The sequence below is a fragment of the Rhagoletis zephyria genome, unplaced genomic scaffold (assembly GCF_001687245.7).
Source record: "Rhagoletis zephyria isolate East Lansing unplaced genomic scaffold, Rhagoletis_zephyria_1.1 Rzeph_scaffold_00089, whole genome shotgun sequence".
NCBI lineage: Eukaryota > Metazoa > Arthropoda > Insecta > Diptera > Tephritidae > Rhagoletis > Rhagoletis zephyria.
In genome coordinates, this window is record NW_016157173.1 from 438,375 (window position 1) to 460,082 (window position 21,708).

The 21,708-nt window shown below is 35.7% G+C and overlaps 1 protein-coding gene across 1 annotated transcript in view; it reads left to right on the forward strand.

Moving 5' to 3' along the window:
* RhoGAP102A (Rho GTPase activating protein at 102A) overlaps nucleotides 1–21,708 on the forward strand; it is a 280,795-nt gene that overhangs the window by 156,543 nt on the left and 102,544 nt on the right. Inside the window, exon 4 of the mRNA XM_017630466.1 lies at nucleotides 3,367–3,517. Coding sequence (XP_017485955.1) covers nucleotides 3,367–3,517 — 151 coding nt within the window. The remainder of the gene's footprint in view (nucleotides 1–3,366; nucleotides 3,518–21,708) is intronic.

Genomic DNA, 21,708 nt, shown 5'->3' on the forward strand with positions numbered 1-21,708 from the left:
GCGGCAAATACGTCTCGCTTCCCTCTTCAGATCCCTATAGCGGTCCCACATAGCGCGCGTTGCGCCCGATCGCAGCGTGGCCCTGTAGGCGGCATCTTTTTTTTCTGCAGCTTCCTGACACTCCTCATCGTACCAGTTATTCTTTCGGGCTCGCTGAATTCCGACTACTTCTTCGGCGGCGGTACTTAATGAGCGGGAAATGTGGTTCCACTGCTCGCATATGTCGGTTTGTTGAAGAGTGCTCTCTGAGAGCAGGTGTGAGAGTCGAGTAGCGAAAGAGCTGGCCTTCCGTCTATCACAACATGATCGATTTGGTTTCTCGTTTTTCGATCCGGAGACTGCCACGTAGCTTGATGGATCTTTTTATGCTTGAACCTAGTACTGCATACTACCATGTTTCGGGCCCCGGCGAAGTCGATCAGCCTCAATCCGTTGCCGGACGTTTCGTCGTGGAGGCTGAATTTTCCGACGGTGGTTCCAAAGATCCCTTCCTCTCCCACCCTGGCATTGAAGTCGCCAAGCACGATTTTGATATCATGACTGGGGCAGCGCTCGTATGTGCGCTCCAAGCGCTCATAGAAGAGATCCTTGGATGCCTCATCCTTCTCTTCCGTCGGGGCATGGGCGCAGATGAGCGAGATGTTGACGAATCTCGCTTTGACGCGGATTGTGCTAGACGCTCGTCCACCGGGGTGAACGACAGTACTCGGCGACGGAGTCTCTCTCCCACCACAAATCCAACACCGAATTTGCGCTCCTTTACAAGGCAGCTGTAGTAGATGTCGCAAGGCCCCAGACATTGCTTGCCTTGCCCCGTCCAACGCATTCCTTGGATGGCGGTGATGTCAGCTTTTGTCCTTACGAGGACATCAACCAGCCGGGCAGAGGCACCTTCCCCATTAAGGGTCCGGACATTCCAGGTGCATGCCCTCAAATCGTAGTCCTTTAAATGTTTGCCGTGGTCGTCATCACAAGGGGGGGCTTTGCCTTGCTTCTTCACTGGAAGTGGTTTCTACGTGGCGGGTCCCAAGCCCAGCACACAACCCATTGCTGGGACGGGGGTGGTTTCGCAACCAAATACACGTTTATATAGCGAGCCGCTTGCTCCAAGCAGACACCCGCTTGCAGCCGCACCTACTGGTGAACAGACGCTGCAGACTTCAGTGAGCCCTTAAACCGAATAAGTCAGAGTGGCCCCACCGAAGCTCCCTCTCTTTCTGCCGTGACCCAAGGCTCCACTCGGATTGGTTACCGCATCTCGCACATGGGTTGCTCACGTTGCCCAGAGTGCGCGAACGAGGACGCAAGAGTCGGGATTGAGTATAGCCATGCAACTGTAACTGCATACCCAGCGCAACGACTATACCCCATTGCATTCTCGTTGTCACCATTACCTAACATTATAAAAAAGTTAACTCTTAATCATAAACAATTTCGTTTGGGGTCGCCATAGCACATAGCGAGTAAAGAAATTTTGAATAACATTGGACAATATTATTATGATTATGATTGTTATTACTTTTGTGAACTCCTATACACAATCAAATATTCCCAAATTAAAGTGAAATCAGAAGCGCATTTACGATCGCATGATGCAAATGTTAAGATAATAAGAGCTGCAGAACTGAACCACGCAGGACCAATTTTTTACAAGGACGGGTAATTTCTGTCGTATGCCGATGACATCGACATAATCGGTAGCAAAAATCGCGAAGTCTGCGCTGCTTTTTCCAAGCTGGATAAAGAAGCAAAGCGAATGGGCCTGGTGGTACAGACGAAGGACAAGACGAAGTAGTATCTCCTGCCATAAAATAAACACTCAGCGCATTCTCGTCTTGGCACCCACGTCACTATTGACAGTTATAATTTCGGGAAAGTGGAAAATTTCGTTGAGTAGGGAACCAGCATTATCACCGATAAAGATATCAGCATGGAAATCCCACACAGAATCACTCTTGCCAAGAAGTGCTACTTTAGACTGAGTAGGCAATTCGGGAGTAAAGTCCACTCTCGACGTACAAAAACCACAGAAGCTTAGACAATGACAACATTCGATGAGGCGGTTCTTGGAGTATTCGAGAGAAAGTTGAACTAAGACCAACAAAAATAGAAACATATTTTGGTACGGCAAATGTTAAAGCTCTTTTGATCGATTTTTTTGTGCTGATACGAATCCGTAAGTATAAAGTGTCCATCAAAAAATCGCATTTTATAAGCTCTAGCAAAGAAGAAAAAGGTGATAGAACCTTCCTAGAACTCTCGACTGCACCATTGCTGCTCCTTGACTTGATGGTCGCTTACTCATTTGTTATATAGTTACATTTATTATACGTTTCAAAAAGAAGTGTCGTTGAAATTGGTTATTGTGGTACACCAACTGTAAATTGAATTCTTGTACAAAAATATATCTTTCTCGTGATTCCAGAAAATTATAAAATTATAAAAATAACAAAATAAAGTATATTCCGTTTAGGTGCCTCTTCGCCTCGGTGCATTTTCCCGCTTATGTACACAATACTAATAAGTCATAATACTCGCTAGTGTAATTTTGTAATATTGTACGTTCCAAAAACGTGTAATGTGCAAATATAGGACTTTACATAAAACGTACGTTTCATAAAGTGCACGCGATCGAAAGGGGTCAAAATCCAATGCATACTATACTTTTCAAATACAATATTTGACTGCAATTTTTTTATTTTTATTGGTTTCCATTCACTTAGTTCGTTTGTGCTTAAATCGCTATTTTAAATAACTTTCGTTTTTCTCTAAATAAATGGTAACCATTAGCCGTTGAATCCACAATACACTTCGTTCTCCTAATTGCAAAGAGAAACAATGTACTCACCATTAGGCTATTTAAATAAACAAGTTTTAGAATATATTAAAATTTGTTTTTGTTATTTATGGCCTTTTAACAATTATATTCAACAATTTTTATTGTGCTTGAGGGAGTTTCTAATGAACAAATGTTGTGGAAAAACAAGAATAATTAACCCATAGGTAGAAGTTATAGCTACTATCATATCTCCTCATTAGACTTCTTCACCGCGGTCACTGGGATATGAACCATTAGAAACGGCCTCAAGCTCGCTCAATAAAAATTGTTGAGATCTTAAAATATTTTTTACCATTATTATCTCAAACTAAACGATGACAAATTTTTATGCATATTTCCATCCAACAGGGGGTTCGAACCGCCCCTACCTTCTTTCCCGGTAACCTTGTACGTACTATGCGCGATTCGCCTTGCACAAACGTTTTCAATTGAAACTACTGAATATTTAATTACCTACATACAAACAATCTATAACTTAACTTTTTAGTTCGTAAAAAATAATTTCGTAATTGGTTATTTAATTGCAGGAGAAATTCACATGGACGTCAGATAATGGAGGTCGTATATTAATACAAGATTCTTGTTTGCAAAATCTAACAGATATTGAGGCAAAAATTCTGCAACGTGTGGCTATAGAAAAGATAAACGAACTTAATATTGGAGTTAATGTAGTACTGGGTATGTACATGTTATATCATATGAAAAAATTATGTACAATTACGAGCAGTCTGAGATAAAACCCTCGCAGGTTTCGCGTCCTTTGTGCAGAGAGTATTTAAAATACAAGTATACAAAATATGTACGTATTTGCAGGGACCGAAAAAAACAGTTATTTTTTTTTTAAGTCACCTTGGCCAAATATTTTTAAGTTTGAAATAAAAGTCATTTCTTGATAATAATTTAAATTTTGTTTCAAATGAAAGAGGACGGAAATAGATTTTAAACAGAAATGACGAACGAAGGTTACCACCTCTATTTATATTTTTTTGTTTTATGTAAAGTCATTCGTAACAACCAAGAATATCATTGTTTTATTTAGAGTATTCAGCATATTGTATTTAATTGTGGATATAATTCAGCACAACTCAAAGAAAAGTCACATGCAATTCACCGAGGTATACAGTAAATAAAAATTCTTTTAACATCCAGTCAAGATCAATATCCAGTTTGCGATGAATATTGAGAAAATCTAGCCCATTGTGTGCTCGTTTTCTGCCGATGCCTGCACATGCATGATGATATTCATTGAATGGTTTTAAAAACTCTAACTAAATAGGGGAGCGAAGGGTATTATTGACCACATTAGGACAAATTTCTGTAGAAAAAAACGGAAATCTAAATTTTTGCTAATTTTTAATTTATAACACAGCCCTACGAAAATAGAAAAAAAAATATGGTACGGCAAATGTTAAAACTGTCTTTGATAGACTTTTTTATCCGTAAGCATAAAGTTTCCATCAGCTCCAAATTTCGAAAAAAAAGGTTAAAATGTCAAAAAATCGCGTTTTTTGCAATATTTTAGAAGCTCCAGCAAAGAAATAAAAGGGAATAGAACCTCCAGGTTTAATTTAAAGTTAGAACTCTCGACTATCTCTGAAAATATCATTCCTGCACCTTGACTTGAGGCTCACTTAGAAATTTGTTGTATACTTTTATTTTGCTTTTATTTTATTTTAGACAAAATTAGGAACAAGTTGAATCAAATTTTCGAGTGATTATTATAGGTTTCAAAAAGAAGTGTAATTGATATTGTGGTACACCAACTGTAAATTGAATCCTTGTATATCTTTCTCATGATTCCAGAAAATTATAAAAATAACAAAATACAGTATATTCCGTTTAGGTGCCTCTTCGCCTAGGTGCATTTTCCGCTTACGTGCACAATTTCACCAAAATACTGCATCATGTAATGGATTTTGTACGAAAATTCCACTTTTAGCTGCATTTTCGGTTAGGAGCCCTTTTCCGTTTAACAGCCTTCTTTTTGAGTGAGTTTTTTTCGATTTGTACCAAAAATATTTCGCTTACCGGCACTAAGTTTTTTTAAAAGCTCTTTATGCTTAACACATATCTATCCCTATTCAATACCTGCAAAACTACCCATAAACGCATGCTATGATACTCTCTTTTGAAGTTTATCGCATGAGTGCATGCATATATCTTACTAATATTATAAATGTGAAAGTTTGTATGTTTGGATGTTTGGGAAATCATCACGCGGAAACGACTGAACGGATTTGCATGAAATTTAGTACGCAGATAGCTTATGGGTCAGATTGGTTAATAGGCTATTTTTTTAAGAGTTGCCACCTGTAAAAAGTTTAATGTATTTAATATGCGGAAACGACTGATGGATTTGCATGGAAATTTGCACACAGATAGCTTGTGACCTAGATTGTAAAATAGGCTACATTTCTTAAGAGTTTCCACCTGATAAAAAAAATTTAATTAAAGTGATACGCGGAAACGACTGAATGGATCTGCATGAAATTTTGCAAGCAGATAGCTTATGACCTACAGTGGAAAATAGGCTAATTTTTGGAAGAGTTGCCACCTGTTAAAAAAGTTTAATTAAATTAATACGCGGAAACGACTAAACGGATTTGTATGAAATTTTGCACACAGATAGCTTATGACCCAGGTTAGAAAGTAGGCTACTTTTTTAAGAGTTGCCACCTGTTAGAAATGATTAATTTAATTAATACGCGGAAATTAGTGAACTGATTTGCATGAAAGTTTTCACACAGATAGCTTATGAGCTAGGTTGAAAAATAGGCTACCTTTTTTAAGAGTTACCACCAGCTAAAAAAGTTTAATTAAATTAATACGCTGAAAAGTCTGAACGGATTTGCATGAAATTTTGCAAGCAGATAGCTTATGACCTTCAGTGGAAAGTAGGATTATTTTTTGGAAGAGTTGCCAACTGTTAAAAAAGTTGTAATTAAATTAATACGCGGAAACGACTGAACAGACTTGCATGACATCTCGCACAGAGATAGCTTATGACCCATGTTGGAAAATAGGCTACTATTATAAGAGTTATCACGTATTAGGAAAGTTTAATTAAATTCATACGCGTAAATGACTGAACTGATTTGCATGAAAGTTTGCACACAGACAGCTTATGACCTAGACTGGAAAATAGGCTACTTTTTTAAGAACTGCCACTTGTTTGAAAATGAAATTTTGTTCAAAGATGGTTTATGACCTGGATTGAAAAATAGGCTACTTCCTTAACCGGTTTTCCGACTCCGGTTTTAGTACACTTACTACGGATTTCGGAAGGATGGTCTTAGACTGAAAGTAAGTCCGATAACTGAAGGCCCCCCCCATACAAATTGGAATTTTCATATTAAATACATATCTCTGGAAGTATTTGTGGGAGAGAACTGAAACTTGGTATAGTGATATGTATGTGAACTCAATGATGGCATTATCGATTGATGTTTTAATCAGTTAGTTAATTCGATTAAATTCAATCTGATTACAGTTAATCATGATTAATTTTAATCTGACTAAACAGTTAATAGTAACCGCGATTAAAAAATTAACTCCCAATTTATGTATTACTAATAACAATAATTATAATTTTTTTATATTATGTGCTTTTTATAAGCGTAAAACACAAAATAATTACTATAACTGTAGAATGGAATTTTGGAAAGTGGAATTTTTTATCAGCTATAACTTCGGAACCATAAGTCTCACGAACTTGAAATTTGGTATGCAGACATATCAATGGCAGGTGCTTATAGGCGGGAATGTATAAACGAGTTTGTAAAAGGGAGCGTGGCACATCCATAGGCGTGAAATTTTTTATCACCTATAACTTCGGAACCATAAGTCACACGAACTTGAAATTTGGTATGCAGACACATCAATGGTTGGTGCTTATAGGAGGGTATATATAAACGAGTTTGCAAAAGGGGGCGTGGCACATCCCATAGGCGGGGAATTTTTTATCAGCTATAACTTCGGAACCATAAGTCACACGAACTTGAAATTTGGTACGCAGACATATCAATGGTAGGTGCTTATAGGAGGGAATGTATAAACGAGTTTGTAAAAGGGGGCGTGGCACATCCCATAGGCGTGGAATTTTTTATCAGCTATAACTTCGGAACCATAAGGCACACGAACTCGAAATTTGGTATGTAGACATTTCAATGGTAGGTTCTTTTAGGAGGGTATGTATAATATAAACGAGTTTGTAAAAGGAGGCGTGGCACATCCCTCAGGCATGGAATTTTTTTATCAGCTATAACTTCGGAACCATAAGGCACACGAACTCGAAATTTTGTACGTAGACATTTCAATGGTAGGTTCTTTTAGGAGGGTATGTATAATATAAACGAGTTTGTAAAAGGAGGCGTGGCACATCCCATAGACATGGAATTTTTTATCAGCTATAACTTCGGAACCATAAGTCACACGAACTTGAATTTGGTATCAGACATATCAATGGTAGGTGCTTATAGGAGGGTATATATAAAGAGTTTAAAAAGGGGGCGTGGCACATCCCATAGCGGGAATTTTTTATCAGCTATAACTTCGGAACCATAAGTCCACACGAACTTGAAATTCTGGTATGCAACATACCTCAATGGTAGGTTGCTTATAGGAGGAATATATAAACGAGTTTGTAAAAGCGGGGCGTGGCACATCCCAAGGCGTGGAATTTTTTATCAGCTATAAATTCGGACCTATAAGTCACGACATTGAAATTTGGTATGCAGACATATCAATGGTAGGTGCTTATAGAGGGTATATATAAACGAGTTTGTGTAAGGGGGCGTGGCACATCCCATAGGCGTGGCATTTTTTATCAGCTATAACTTCGGAACCATAAGTCCCACGAACTTGAAATTCGGTATGCACACATACCCATGGTAGGTGCTTATAGGAGGTTATATATAAACGAGTTTGCAAAAGGGGGCGTGGCACATCCCATAGGCGTGGAATTTTTTATCAGCTATAACTTCGGAACCATAAGTCCCACGATCTTGAAATTCGGTATGCACACATACCCATGGTAGGTGCTTATAGGAGGTTATATATAAACGAGTTTGTAAAAGGGGGCGTGGCACATCCCAAAGGCGTGGAATATTTTATCAGCTATAAATTCGGAGCCTTAAGTCCCACGAACATGAAATTTGGTATGCAGACATATCAATGGTAGGTGCTTATAGGAGGGTATATATAAACGAGTTTGTGTAAGGGGCGTGGCACATCCCATAGGCGTGGCATTTTTTATCAGCTATAACTTCAAAACCATAAGACACATGAAATTTAAATTTGGTATGCAGATATATCTATGGTAGGTGCTTATAGTAAGTTGTATATGAATGAGTTTATAAAAGGGGGCGTAGCACATCCCGTACGCGTGGAATTTTTAATCAGCCATAAATTGGGAACCATAAGTCACATGAACATAGTTATCTATGGGAGGTGTTCAGAGTAACCTATATATAAATGAGTTTGTAAAAGGGGGTTATACATATATGTATTCATCTATTAGATAGCTCGGATATTTAAAACTGTGTGTTTTTTTTGAATCCTTACCGTCTTTAGATTATTTTGAAATGGAAAGAGTAAATCGTTTTTTAATCCCGCGATGCTGTTAAACGAAAAAGGTTCATTCATAATGAATAAAACTCCCTCCGAATTAAGCATTCTACCAGAAAAGTGCAGCTATACTAAAACAGCTAAGCGAATAGGCAGCTAAACGGAATGTACCGTAGTAGACTAATTTTAATTTAGAAATTGTATCGTTATCTTAATCCACCTAATATTAATAATGGAACAAGATTTGTAGTACAAGTCATGATCAATATATATTAGTTAAAGTGCGATAAAGCTAAAAGTATGGCTCATCAGGATGCCTTAATGTAAACAAAGGAAATAGTTTGTCTCCTTTAAATTACGGTGAACTTAATATTTGTATTACTGTTTTATATTTTTATTTGTTTACCCCGAACGACGTCGGGTGCTCTGCTAGTACATATATATATATGTAAGTAGTAGCATTTAGAATATTTCAACAGAAATGGGCTATGACCCATCTATCTGAAACAAATTCTAGTTTTTGATTTCGGCTTAGCTGCACATTTCGCTTAAGTGCACCCAATCGTGTGCAGTGGAAGTAAATGAAGCTAAACGGAATGTACTGTATTATAAAATTATTAGCACCAATAGCTGACACTACGAAAGTACAAGTAAGCCACAATACTTGCCAGTGTAACTTTTTAATTTTGTACTTTAAAAAAAAATAATAAGCATTCAAAATCTAAAAAGATACATTTTTAGAACAAATTCGTGTAATGTGCAAATACAGTATATTTTGCTTAGCTGCACATCCTTATTTGCACGAAAAACTTGTGCACGTAACCGAAAAAGGCACTTAAGCGAATTTTCTTAACTACTTCAATGAGGAAGGTATCCGAATCCCTATGAAACCAAATAGTGGCGGAGCCCTTACCACGTAGAAATTACTGCAAGCGAAATTTTTACCGAATGTTATCTAATTATCTATATAACTACATAAATTGATACCCATTTTCGTAGTTCTGCGAGATGAGCAAAATAAATAAAAGGTAATTGCAGGGCCAGTTCAGGTAAACGTAATACTTTCATTGACAATTGATACTAGTCGCACAATTTTTAAAGCAGGTATCGCCAATGTGCAGGTATGTTGAATGCATCTATCGGAGCAGTTTCCTTATAAATGTTAAAAATAATGCTTTTGATGCGCATTTTGGGGTAGGTATCTTAAATGTGCACTTAAGCATAGAGGCAGCAAAGCAAAATATACTGTATAGGACTTGACATAAAACGTACGTTTCACAAAACTTAAGTTTCATAAAGGGCAAACAATCCTTATATATCTATAACATCTTTTCAAACACAATTTTTGACTGCAATTTTTTTCTATATGTTTATTGGTTTCCCTTCACAGAATTAATAGCTACTATCTCCACATCTCCTCAGAAGACTTCTTCACCACGGTCACTGGGAGGTGAATCATTAGAAACGGCCTCAAGCTCAATAAAAATTGTTGAGATCTTGAAATATTTTTTACCATTATTAAAATAAATGATGCCAAGTTTTTATGTAGATTTCCCTCTTGACCTGGCCAAAGGTTTGTTCTATGGTAATTAAATAATGTTTTTTATTGAAATATTTTCCAACAGGTGGCTTTCCTCGTTTAGACGTTTCAGTTTTACAGCTATTTTAGTCCTCTCTTATTTGATACCAAACATGTTTAATTTGGATACGCGGTTTGTTTATTACCAGGTAATGACTTTTATTTCAAACTTAAAAAATATTTGGCCAAGGTGACTTAAAAAAAAATAACTGTTATACGGTTGAAAACGGGCTTGCTTATTTGCATAAACAGCATTTATTTGTTTTAACTCATGCATTTTCCTCTTTAAAATGCACATAAGCAGCCGAACAAATGCACGAAATCTTTGGGAATGAACTCGGATCCGGGGAATTTTCTATGACAACACTGGTAAAAACGGCCAGCTTTTGTCTTTTGTATAAGTAAGAGCTCTGTTACACGATATGTATTTGCATATGTAAATGCTACCTTTTCGTATCTACTCGTATGTACCATATATTGGAACTTATCAGAAAAGTAGCATTTACATATGAAAATATATATGATTCAACTATTAAAGGTTTTGTAAGTAGCTATTTTTTAAAATTTGACACTCCCACCCACAGGGATGGTTTTTCGAAGCAGGAGAAAAAGGGGAAGAATTCAATCACACTTCCTAAATGGTAGCGAAATTCTACAAAGAGGCGTGGATAATGGTGCATCGTGGTATTTTAATACAAAAACGAATTTGATTTAATTATGTAATTTAAACCAACTTATTTACATCGAATATAACCCCTGATTGTTATTAAAAATAAATTTTGCTATGAATATACCCATGGTGGAATTATACAAGGTGTTGTACGTAGTGACAGCTCGTGTCGACGGCTCCCTTACAAAAGGTTGTAATATGGAAGCACGAGAGAAACGGGAAGAGAAGAAGCCCGCTTTGCGAAGTAGTACGAAATTTGGTACTCTTTTTCATATCAAATTTTGCATATAAATAGTTACAAACGGTATATTATGATAAGCTAAATTCGCGAAAGTAGTATATATTACGTACTACTTATGCAATAAATGGTAATTTAGTTTATTAAACACAATGTCCTATAATTATAGTCAAACTTCCAAAACCGCTTTAGGGTTTAATTTTTAACCGAAAATACTATAAGATGATTGATATAACTTACAAAATTTCGCCATCAAAAAATTAGTGGTGACCCCGAGTCGTTACAACATGACGGAATCGACAAAAGGGCGCATCGACGGATGGGGAGAATATTTCATCGAACAAAATGCCAACTAAAGATGTGGAGCTTGTATCGCAATGCAAGCTGCGACCGTTCTGAACTGAGATGCCAGACAAATGGTTTCTACAAATTGAGGCCACCTTTCAGTCGTACAAGACCACATCTTATGTCGGGAAATATAATCTGGTCCTCTCAGCAATTAGCAGCGATGCTTTAAAGGAAGCTGCGGATGTTTTAAAAGCCGTACCAGCTCAAGACCGATATATTAACCTCAAAAGTCAACTACTGTCACATTTTACTGATTCAGCCGACCCACATAGGGTATTTGGCTGATTTAGGCGGCCAAAATTATTTTTATGAAAATTTCAACTCGAAATGTTCAGAAAAGGCGTGTTTTGACATTTAGAATTGTAAATGTTTAAAATCAAGTAAAAGAAGGGGAGGACGTACCATTATACCACCACAACAAAGAAAATAAAGTCACTTAACGTTTGACATTGATAGACTCCATTTTACCGTGGTCCGATTGTAGGAGCACGCATACTTACGTGGTCGTATCTAGGTTGGAAGATTAACAGAGTTGCCACCTGTTAAAAAATTTAGTTCTATTGAGTTAAATGCATTGCTGCAATATGGGCATCGGAAATGGTTTTGAAAACGCTTTATTTTTAGCAAGCTCCCAGAGTGGCCACCGGTTTAAAAAATCGGATTCCACTTTATTTTAGGGAATTAGATAATTCAAATATGTATCACAGTAAAAGTAAGAAAATGTAATAAAACTACATTTTTGTAATAATTACAGTAATATAACAGTCTTATTTATTGTTAAATGAATGTTGTAAGTATTAACTTGGAGTAAATTAGGGTCCTCAATTACTGAAACATCGGAGTTTTCGTATTTTAAACGTATTGCTTTTCCATGCCAAGATAATTAAGTGCACCGAGTTTGGTATAAATTGATACAAATTGACAGCATCGCGACAATTGTGCACCCTACTTCGAATTTGTCCAAAAGCAAGTCAGACGCATTCTAAGCTAACCTGTTGAAGGATTACATAGAGATCACACTACGTGATGCTGCACCAAATGTCGATAGTGAAACAACCGTACACCACATTGTCACCAATGGTCCCCCAGTCCACGAGCGCCCACGCAAACTCACTGGTGCGAAGTTAAACGCCGCAAAAGAAGATTTTAATCTGTTGCTGCATCATGGTGTCATAACACCTTCGAGCAATCAATGGACAAGTCCCATCCACATGATGCCCAAAGAGTCCGGTGGCTGGCGCACTGCAGGAGACTTTCGCTTAAAAATCAACATCAAAAAATTCCATATCGGTGGAAGTGAAGAAATTCAAGCTCCCCTCAGTGAGGGCCTCGCTATAAATCCTTTGGAGAATACACAAAGCCAATGTTTTTTGTCGAATTAATGTTTAAAATTTTTAATTTGATTTTCCGTTGTCAACGAATAAGAATAAAGTAAATGTCAAAGAATTGTTCAGTGATTGCAAATCAGTTTTGGAATAGGGAATGAGGTAGTTTAATTCTTTTTTTTTAAGGCGGTAAAATGTAGTTTTTTCAAGAGGGAAACATCGATTTTGCTAAGGGAGCCGNATTGTTCAGTGATTGCAAATCAGTTTTGGAATAGGGAATGAGGTAGTTTAATTCTTTTTTTTTAAGGCGGTAAAATGTAGTTTTTTCAAGAGGGAAACATCGATTTTGCTAAGGGAGCCGAGATGGCGGATTAGAGCGAGAACGCTGTCAATATCCAACACCTTGTATTATTCCACTATGGAATATACCAATGTTTCGTATGTCAGACGGCGCATAACTCAAGAATGGATGATCCCCTTAGAGCTATTTTTACCTTCCTTTTATTAGCTCGGGATGTAACTATGTAATATTGATGCGCCTAAAAGATGCAGCGATTTCTATTCTCAAGTTACATACCTGATGACAGTACGAATGGCAATTATAATAGGGACGTTGCCAATGTGGCGTCTTCTATTCAAATTCCCAGAGTCAACTTCGATGCCAGTCAAAAGCATCCCTGTGACGCAGAAAAGAATTTCTATCTGGCGAGGCCTTAAGGGCTTGATGATAGGAGCTTACGGTGAGCAAATATCTTTTTCGGCACAAATGTCAGTTACAAGGTTTTGCAGAACCACGATACGCGCTTTTGTACTTTAAACGACGATATATAGATTGGCGTACACAATATGTTAGTGTTTGGCCTAGCTTCTCCTCCGATATGGGGCGTGCGCCTTGATTTTGTCACACAAAGGGGAAGGGCAGTTTTACGCCGACTCCGAACGGCAATTGTATTTTTATGAGAAGCTGTTTTCATGACAGAATACAGATGTATAAATTAAAAAATATTACTTAAGCGGTTACAGCGCTAGACAAAAGGAAGAGTTAAAAAAAATAGCAATGCGGTTTGAAGGAAACATAATACCATAAAATGTTTGTTTGTTTCATTAATTCTCCTAACCTTTTAGCATATGAAACTCCATTCTTTGCATTAGTTTGCAAATATACCCTTATTGTTCTACAATGGCAAACATATTCGTAGGATGTTTTTCTTTAATTTGGAATTTAAAATACATTACGATCATATTGTACCGAAATAAGTGTGGTATCCCTGCATTTTGTAAAAGCCAGAAAGAAGCATCAACTGTATAACTATAACTGTAACTTCTGTAATTTTTTTTATATTTGGCAAGTCTTTTTGTAAACAACAAAAAATACACATTGTCATTTCGTTGCCAGCTTGGCCAATATAGGCTTATTTTTACTTAAATGTGATATAAAGCTCATTAAAATGTTGTGTATTGTCTTGTTGTCATAGAGCTTTGTATTTTTATTGTCCACCATACAAGTTGCTTCTATTGAAAAAGATCTAGTACAAAGAATTTTTTTGTTTTGAAATTGTTTGTTTATTGTTTTTAATTTTTAAAATTCTTACTTTTGACATGTATGTGAATGGCGGAGTTGCCGCTTTCCTCCTTTTCGGTAGGTTTTATATTAAAAAAGGCATCAAAATGGAAAAAACCTCCTTGGTATCTCTGCATCTTTTAAACTTTTTATGGGAAGATGTATGAAAATTCAACTTGCTATAATTTCATATGCTTAACAGTATCACAACAGTATGTTTACAGTATCTCCCCATAATTTTTCATATGAAAAAATTTATTATATGCATACCACTCGATATCATTGAATTCCTCATTGGAACATGTAGTCCCTCTATTTTTAACCGACTTCCAAAAAAGGAGGAGGTTATCAGTTCGTCGGAATCTTTTTTTTTTTGTTTTTTTTTTTATGTATGTTACCGCATAACTTTGGACCACGTCAACCGATTTCGATATTTCTTTTTGCAACGGAAAAGTAGTGTCTCAGAGGTGGTCCCATACTAATTTGGTTTAGATCCGATCATTGGATCATGAAATATATAGATATATATATATTTTTTTTTAAGTCGGTTTTTTTTTTGCTAAAAATTACTTGTAGCGTATCAACAGTTCATATGGCTTCATACCATGTAAGTGCACCAATAAGCAAACAAAGCAGCCGAGTGGTGAGAGTTGCGTGCTACAAGCCTATAGCTGCCAGGTTCGATCCCCGGTTTTTTGGTTTTATACCCGAGCGCACTTTGTTCACATAACGGTTGATTGTAACTCGAGTAAAAATTGAGATATCTTGACGAAACTTTGTACAAGCACTTCTTTTGGGCGTCCGCCCGGATGGTATTGAAAATGGGCAAAATCGGACAATAACCACGCCTACCTCCCATATAACGGTAATTTTCAGAAATACGAAAACTGCGATATTTTAGTAACTACTGAAGATTATTCACTCAAAATTGATATTTACAATAAATTTTAGACGAACAATAAGAATATTATAAACTTCTGGTTACATGTGTATATCTTGGTAACCCCTGTACCAATTTCTTCCAAACTAAGCACAGTTGTTAACCTTGCTACAGCATACCAAATCCCACATCCCATATAACGGTAATTTGGAGTAATACGAAATCTTCGATAAATCAGTAAATCTTAAAGCTAATTTATTCAAAATTGATGCTTGCAACAATTCCTTACCAAGAAATACGTTTAAGATAAAATGTTGGAAAATGGGCGTGGCACCGCCCACTTATGATCATATATATGTATCTCCGTAGCCGTTCTACCAAATTGTACCAAACTCGGTACGGTTATTGTGCTTGCCACATAAGAGTAAAACGTTGAAAATTATTGAAATCGGGCGAAAATTGAGGCCGCTTTTCATATAACGGTAACGGTAATATTTCGAAATTTAAGGACGCTAATTTACTCAAAATTGATACACCCCGGATACCATGTAGCGGTAGCTTTCGGAAAGGAGAAAATCATATATTTAATACTTGCGCCGGGTATTTAATGTTTGGCTCCGTCCGAACATGAACTTTCTTACTTGTTATTATTTATTTAATTTTTTTAATTTATTAGATTTATATATTTAATTTTACTTTATTTTATTTCCATTTGCTTTATTTTATATCACATTATTTATTTTACTATTAGTTAATTAAATGTTTAGAGTTGAATTTTATTAAAAAGTCGACAACAACTAGCTGAAAGCAACGTTAAAAAATATAAAACTTATAAAAAAATGAATCAAAACGAAATAAATGAAAATTATACTGACCTTGGGGCTCGTTAATCCGCAATACTACCGTCTGTCAGGGCAAAATTATTATGCGCATTTGTGTGCTAGTTTATCTGCATAAGCATGCCCGCCTGTCTCGCGTTTTAGTTTCGGTCCCTGCATATTTGTATTTTGTATTTCAAACTTTTTTTTACAAGAGTATTTTGTATTTGTATTTTAAAACCTTTTTCAAGCAGTTTTTATATTTAGCATTTTAAAATACCTTTCCTATTCTTCATTATTCGTCATATCATAAACTTTTTTCTTTTCAACACTGCCAATAATTTTTTGACATTTGCAAATATCGTCATGCAAAGACGCCGCAGGACCTTCGCATTGTGCAATCTTGCAAATATTTATACGAGTTCATATGTACATACATACATATCGTCGATGTGTTTGCAAAACCGCCCATCGACCAATTTCAAAACCGCCTATCTTACGGCACTCAAATTTTCAGGAGCGCGAAAAAACGGTTTATTCTTTGAAGGCGTTGCCTTGATAGGCGGTATTTTCTCTAGCTATTATTTTACAAATCTGTGGTTTTAATAACGATTTAACGATTTTTATGCATAAATCTCGATGCCTTAAGTTCAGGTTTACCAAATCTCATTTTTGCCACAACGCCGATTCAAGCGGTTTTGCAACTGGTCGATAGGCGGTTTTGCAAAAACATCGACGATATGTATATTTAGTCACCTAAAATATAATAAAAAGCCTTTTGTTTTGCATAAAACGGTGTGGGAACTTGTAATTCGTTGGAATGCATCATAAACAATCAAAGAGTAAATTTTGTAATTTTTTGTTAGTTACGGTGAGAATATAAATACATATACATACATATTATTTCAAAACAGTGTTGGCACTAATCGATTGATTTTTTAATCAATTTGTTAATTCGTTTAAATTCAATCCGATTACAGTTAGTCATGATTAATTTTAATCTGATTAAACAGTTAATCGTAACCGCGATTAAATAAAATTATTTTTAGAGATTAACCCTTAATTTGGTTAAGTTTTAAGTAAGTTTGGTGATATTAATTAATTTATGCTGGAATTTCCCTGTGCTCACAAAGCCAGTTAATCGGGCATGGCTAAGTCGAGATTCCTCATCAATCTAAGCAATTTAGAGTGCATTTTTATTAAGATCTATTCCAACAGACGTTTCACAAACTAGGTTTTAATATCCCTCTGTACATTGCGCTGGGTTGTAAAAGTTCCCAATTTATGTATCACTAATAACAAAGGCAACCCAAAATATGCTCCTAAATACTTATTTTAAGCGCTTAAAATATGACAATAAATTCCAAATATATGCTGCACAAAATGCTTTTAAAATCATTTTAAGCCATAAGATATGATTTAAAATTTTGTTTATGTATGTGTATGCCCAAAAATGCCTTTAACTTAAATTTGCAGCACCTAAAATGTTCTATTTTTCATAAAAGTGTATATATATAAATATTTATGTTTAATAATTCATATTTGTTCAATTTGTTTTTAAAACATATGTATGAAAATACGGGGAATCTAATTCACAATTTGTTTCACATAGGAATTCATACTGTGTATGTTTGTAGATACATATCGTTAAAGTACAAAACCGCGTATCGTCATTTTGCAAAACCGCGTAACTGGCTTTTGCTGCCAAAAATTGGATTTGCGCACAGAAGCTCTTGGCTCAATCCTCATCCATTCGTCCTGAAATATACTAGCCAGAAATGCGACTGCTTTATAAAAAAGAGAACGATTTTGAAATATGACTGTATTTACTCTCTAGAAAATAATTTATGCAACCTCACATACGCGGTTTTGCACTTTGTTGATACGCGGTTTTGTACTTTAAACGACGATATGTACTCTTCATCGGAAGTACTAGTCGGGGGTTCTGGAGCTGAATACCGGTACCTCGCAAATCTACCACTCATGCTTTCAGCTGTCGCATTTAACATGGAGTTGTCCTAGGACTCCCGCAGAGTAACTTAGTACTTGTAGTAGTAACACGTAGCATGTAACCACGTTTTGTATCCCGCTGCATAACCTGGTACTAGTAATAATAAACACGTCCATAACAAAACATATTTACTAGCGTTTGATGAAATCCTTGTTAATTGCTTGCCAAACGAAATTATAACGGCGCGCCCTTGCGGGTCGGTGGCGGGACAACTCATCTGTAAAGAGCGAAACATATAAATAGTACTATTTTTCTCGCACATTAAAAAACTTTATATAAACACGATGTGAACGTGACCTTTGATTAGGGTTGCCAACATTTTCCAAGACATTTATAGTACTTTTTCCAAAAAATCTGAAAAAATATAGTACACTTCAAATAAATATACCCCCTTATTCTAGTACCCGAATTTTCGTAATTCGTAATTCGTAGCTACGCTACGAAAAACGAAAAATCCATATGCTGCAACCCTTGCGGAAACATGTGCTGCATTGCCAGCTATCAGTTATTTTTCGAAGATAGCTGAATGAAGGAAAACAAAGTGGAAAGGAATTAAAGAAACACTCATGAAGTGCTTATTTATAGAAAAATTGTTGATTTTACGTATTTTGAAAGAAACAAGGGATTCTATTGCATTTGCAATTGTAGCAGCGGAGTAAGAGCGCGCTATGGGAATGATTTCACAAAGATATGCGGAGCTGTCGGGCATAGTAACCATGGGCGCATCTATGTCAGCTTATGGTTGAATTGTTGAACCACAAGTCAGAACTCCTCCTATGCCTGAAGAACTGGTTCTCAAACCAGTTAATGCAATTGCAGCTTCTTCCAAGCCATTGAAAACATGCACTTTGTTAGGTCCACCACCTGTTGCACTTGCTTCTGCCTTCGGCCGCGCTTAGGGATTATAACCCTTACTAAGTAGAATTCTCCTTTCTGTGTTGCCGGAGAAGAGGGGCTTCCGCATGTCAAAGGTAAGTATATAACACTTCTTGTGCATATCACTCCGGCAACGCTATCCACAGTATTTTTGCGCAGAACCCACGTCGAAATTTGCAAAAAAGTGCATAATGCAAACTGAGTTTATTAATAAACTAGTGGTGGGAAATTTGAAACATTTATTTTAAATATAATTTTAATCCTTTGGTTACACGTGATGTTAAAGTTTTTGGATTCGGGTTATGCGTTTGGACACAACAACCGAAAATCATTGTACAAATAACTAAACCGGACCCAAGTTTCTCGATAAGGGGCAACAAATATTCTTTTTTACTAGTTTATATAAAGCAGTGGATAAAAATATACGTACATGCGAAAAGCAAATTTATATGTTTAAATGAACGCCACTAATATTTCCTGCAAACACACATCGCTTTACATCTTTTATCTCGCCTCCGACACAGAATTGTTTTCGTACAAAATTACGCAAAAAATCTTGCTCGTTGGTTTTTAGGCATGGCATTGTTACGAATTTCGAAAGTTCGAAGATACGATTCGGATTGCAGCATACTATTTCTACGATTCGTAGCAAAATCCGAATACGAAAGAGTTGCAGAATAGGGGTTATAGTATTATATATATTTAAACGAAAAAATTAAAACGCTTTTTAAGTGTACATCTTTTTCTTTCTTATGCATTTCCTCTTTATATTTCTTTAAAAGTGTCATATGTTTTAACGCATTCAATATTTAAATTAATATAAATCAAAAGTTCATTTTTATTAGTGAGGTAGTCGCTTTGTTTCTCACATCTCGCCATTTTACATTCATAATAGAAAAAACTCTTTCTGTGAATGCCGAAGTTGCAGAAATAGAGAGCTGGAACGAAATAATTTTAAGTAAATTTGGTAATTAATTCTAAATATTTTTAAAAATGTTTCAATTTTTGAAATGAATTTGAAGGAAATATAGTATTTTTGTATACTATATTTTTTTCCAACAGTATATAGTACGCAGTCCGAAAAAATAGTACAATACTATATATTATAGTACGCTTGGCAACCCTACCTTTGATATTTATTTTCGACACAGTGTTACTATATTGTTATTATTTCAGAAATTTTTATTATTAGTTCTAAACGTAACAACGCAACGCGAAGTTTCCGAAAATATTCATTTACTGCAAAATATGCTTTTATTGCAAAATATGTTTTTATTGCAAAATATGCTAAAATATGCTCTAAGAAATATAACTCAAACTTTATACTTTTTGGAAAAACTTTTAAGCATTTCACCAGCGTGTTGCCAACATGCCTGACAAAACACATACCCGAACATATTTTGGGTTGCCCTACTAATAACAATAATTAAATTTTTTTTATATTATGTACTTTTTATAAGCGTAAAACACAAAATAAATACTATAACTGGTGGTTGGTTTCAAATTCGGACAAACTAGACAATTTAATCAAATTTTGTTTTTAATTGGATTAACAATTAACACACAGCCAGCGATTAACGATTAAAAAAATTTAGTCATTAATCGTACAGTTGATTACGATTAATTAATTTTAATAGTCAATCGCGATTAATTTTTTAATCGTTAATCAGATTAACATTTTGCCAACACTGTTTCAAAAGAATTTTAAAATCTATTTGTGTTTTTAAAATACGCATTTTGTTTTTCACATAATTTTTATTTAAATATTATTTTACAGGTAATTATTACTTTTGAAATTTTCATAAAATCAACGTGTTTTGAGCGCCGCAAAAAAACGTTTGCTTGCATAGATATCGAGCCCTAACCGCCAAAATAACGTAAGCGACACTTTTTTCAAAATTTTCTTTTTGATACAGAAATATTCCTAGAGCATCTAGATAAATTTCTGCATCAAAAAGAAAATTTTGAAAAAAATGTCGCTTACGTTATTTTGGCGGTTAGGGCTCGATATATTTGCCTTTGTATATTTCGTTACTATATACAGGGTTTTTATTTTACGGGAAAAACGGTCAGCGTACTGAAATTTAATTAGATGAGAAAAGTATATTTTCTGCCGGGTGCCCAGTTTGAAATAAGTATCCGATTCGATCTCAGTATAATTTGTATACCTAACAGTTAAAATCGTGCTTAACTTTTTCAGTTTTCATCGTACATACAGATAAATATTCTTTAACTGGAATTGCTTAAAAATCGCGTATGTATGTACATTACGGTTGCCGTTATTTTTCAAATTTGTTACGCCCCTACATTTTTTTCCTTTTGATGTAAGAAAGAACCACGGAATATTTCAAATCATTAGGTCCACATTAAAGGGTTTCGCAGAGGCCTATTGGAAAAAAATCAACTATTTTGCATTTTCTTCTGTTGTATGAAGGAAAGTGCAAATTACTAAACATGAATAGGTAGAATTTGAAATTTAGATTTAGGTTTATTCCACACGAGCCCGCGGGTGCCCAAAACAGCCCAGAAAGCGTCCCTCACGCTAGAAAAATGGGTAATAGAGAGCGAATACGTTCCACTTTTTTTCCGGGCACAAATGTGCAAAAGGGCAATTTTTTAAATAACAGCTGTTGTTGTTTAAATCCAAAAGCAAATTTTATAAAACAAAAGAGTGGCAAATACCACAGAATTTTCAGAAAATGTAGTTATTTGGTAATTTTATTAGCCATATAAGATACATACACGTAAACTCAAAGTTTAGAGCTGATTTGTGTTCCTTACGCTCTGGGCACTTTTGGCACGTGTTGACACATTTTTGACACTTGTGAGAGAGTAACTTATTTTTACGCTCTAACTACCGGAGCAGCCCGGAAAGCTATTATCTTTTTTCCCCAAAACTTATGCTTATGAGCAGGGAACGGATTTTATGGAAGTTGCCTTTTTTTCTGCTAAAGAGATAGAGTATATTCGATTAAGAATGTCCACGATTTAGCTTTCC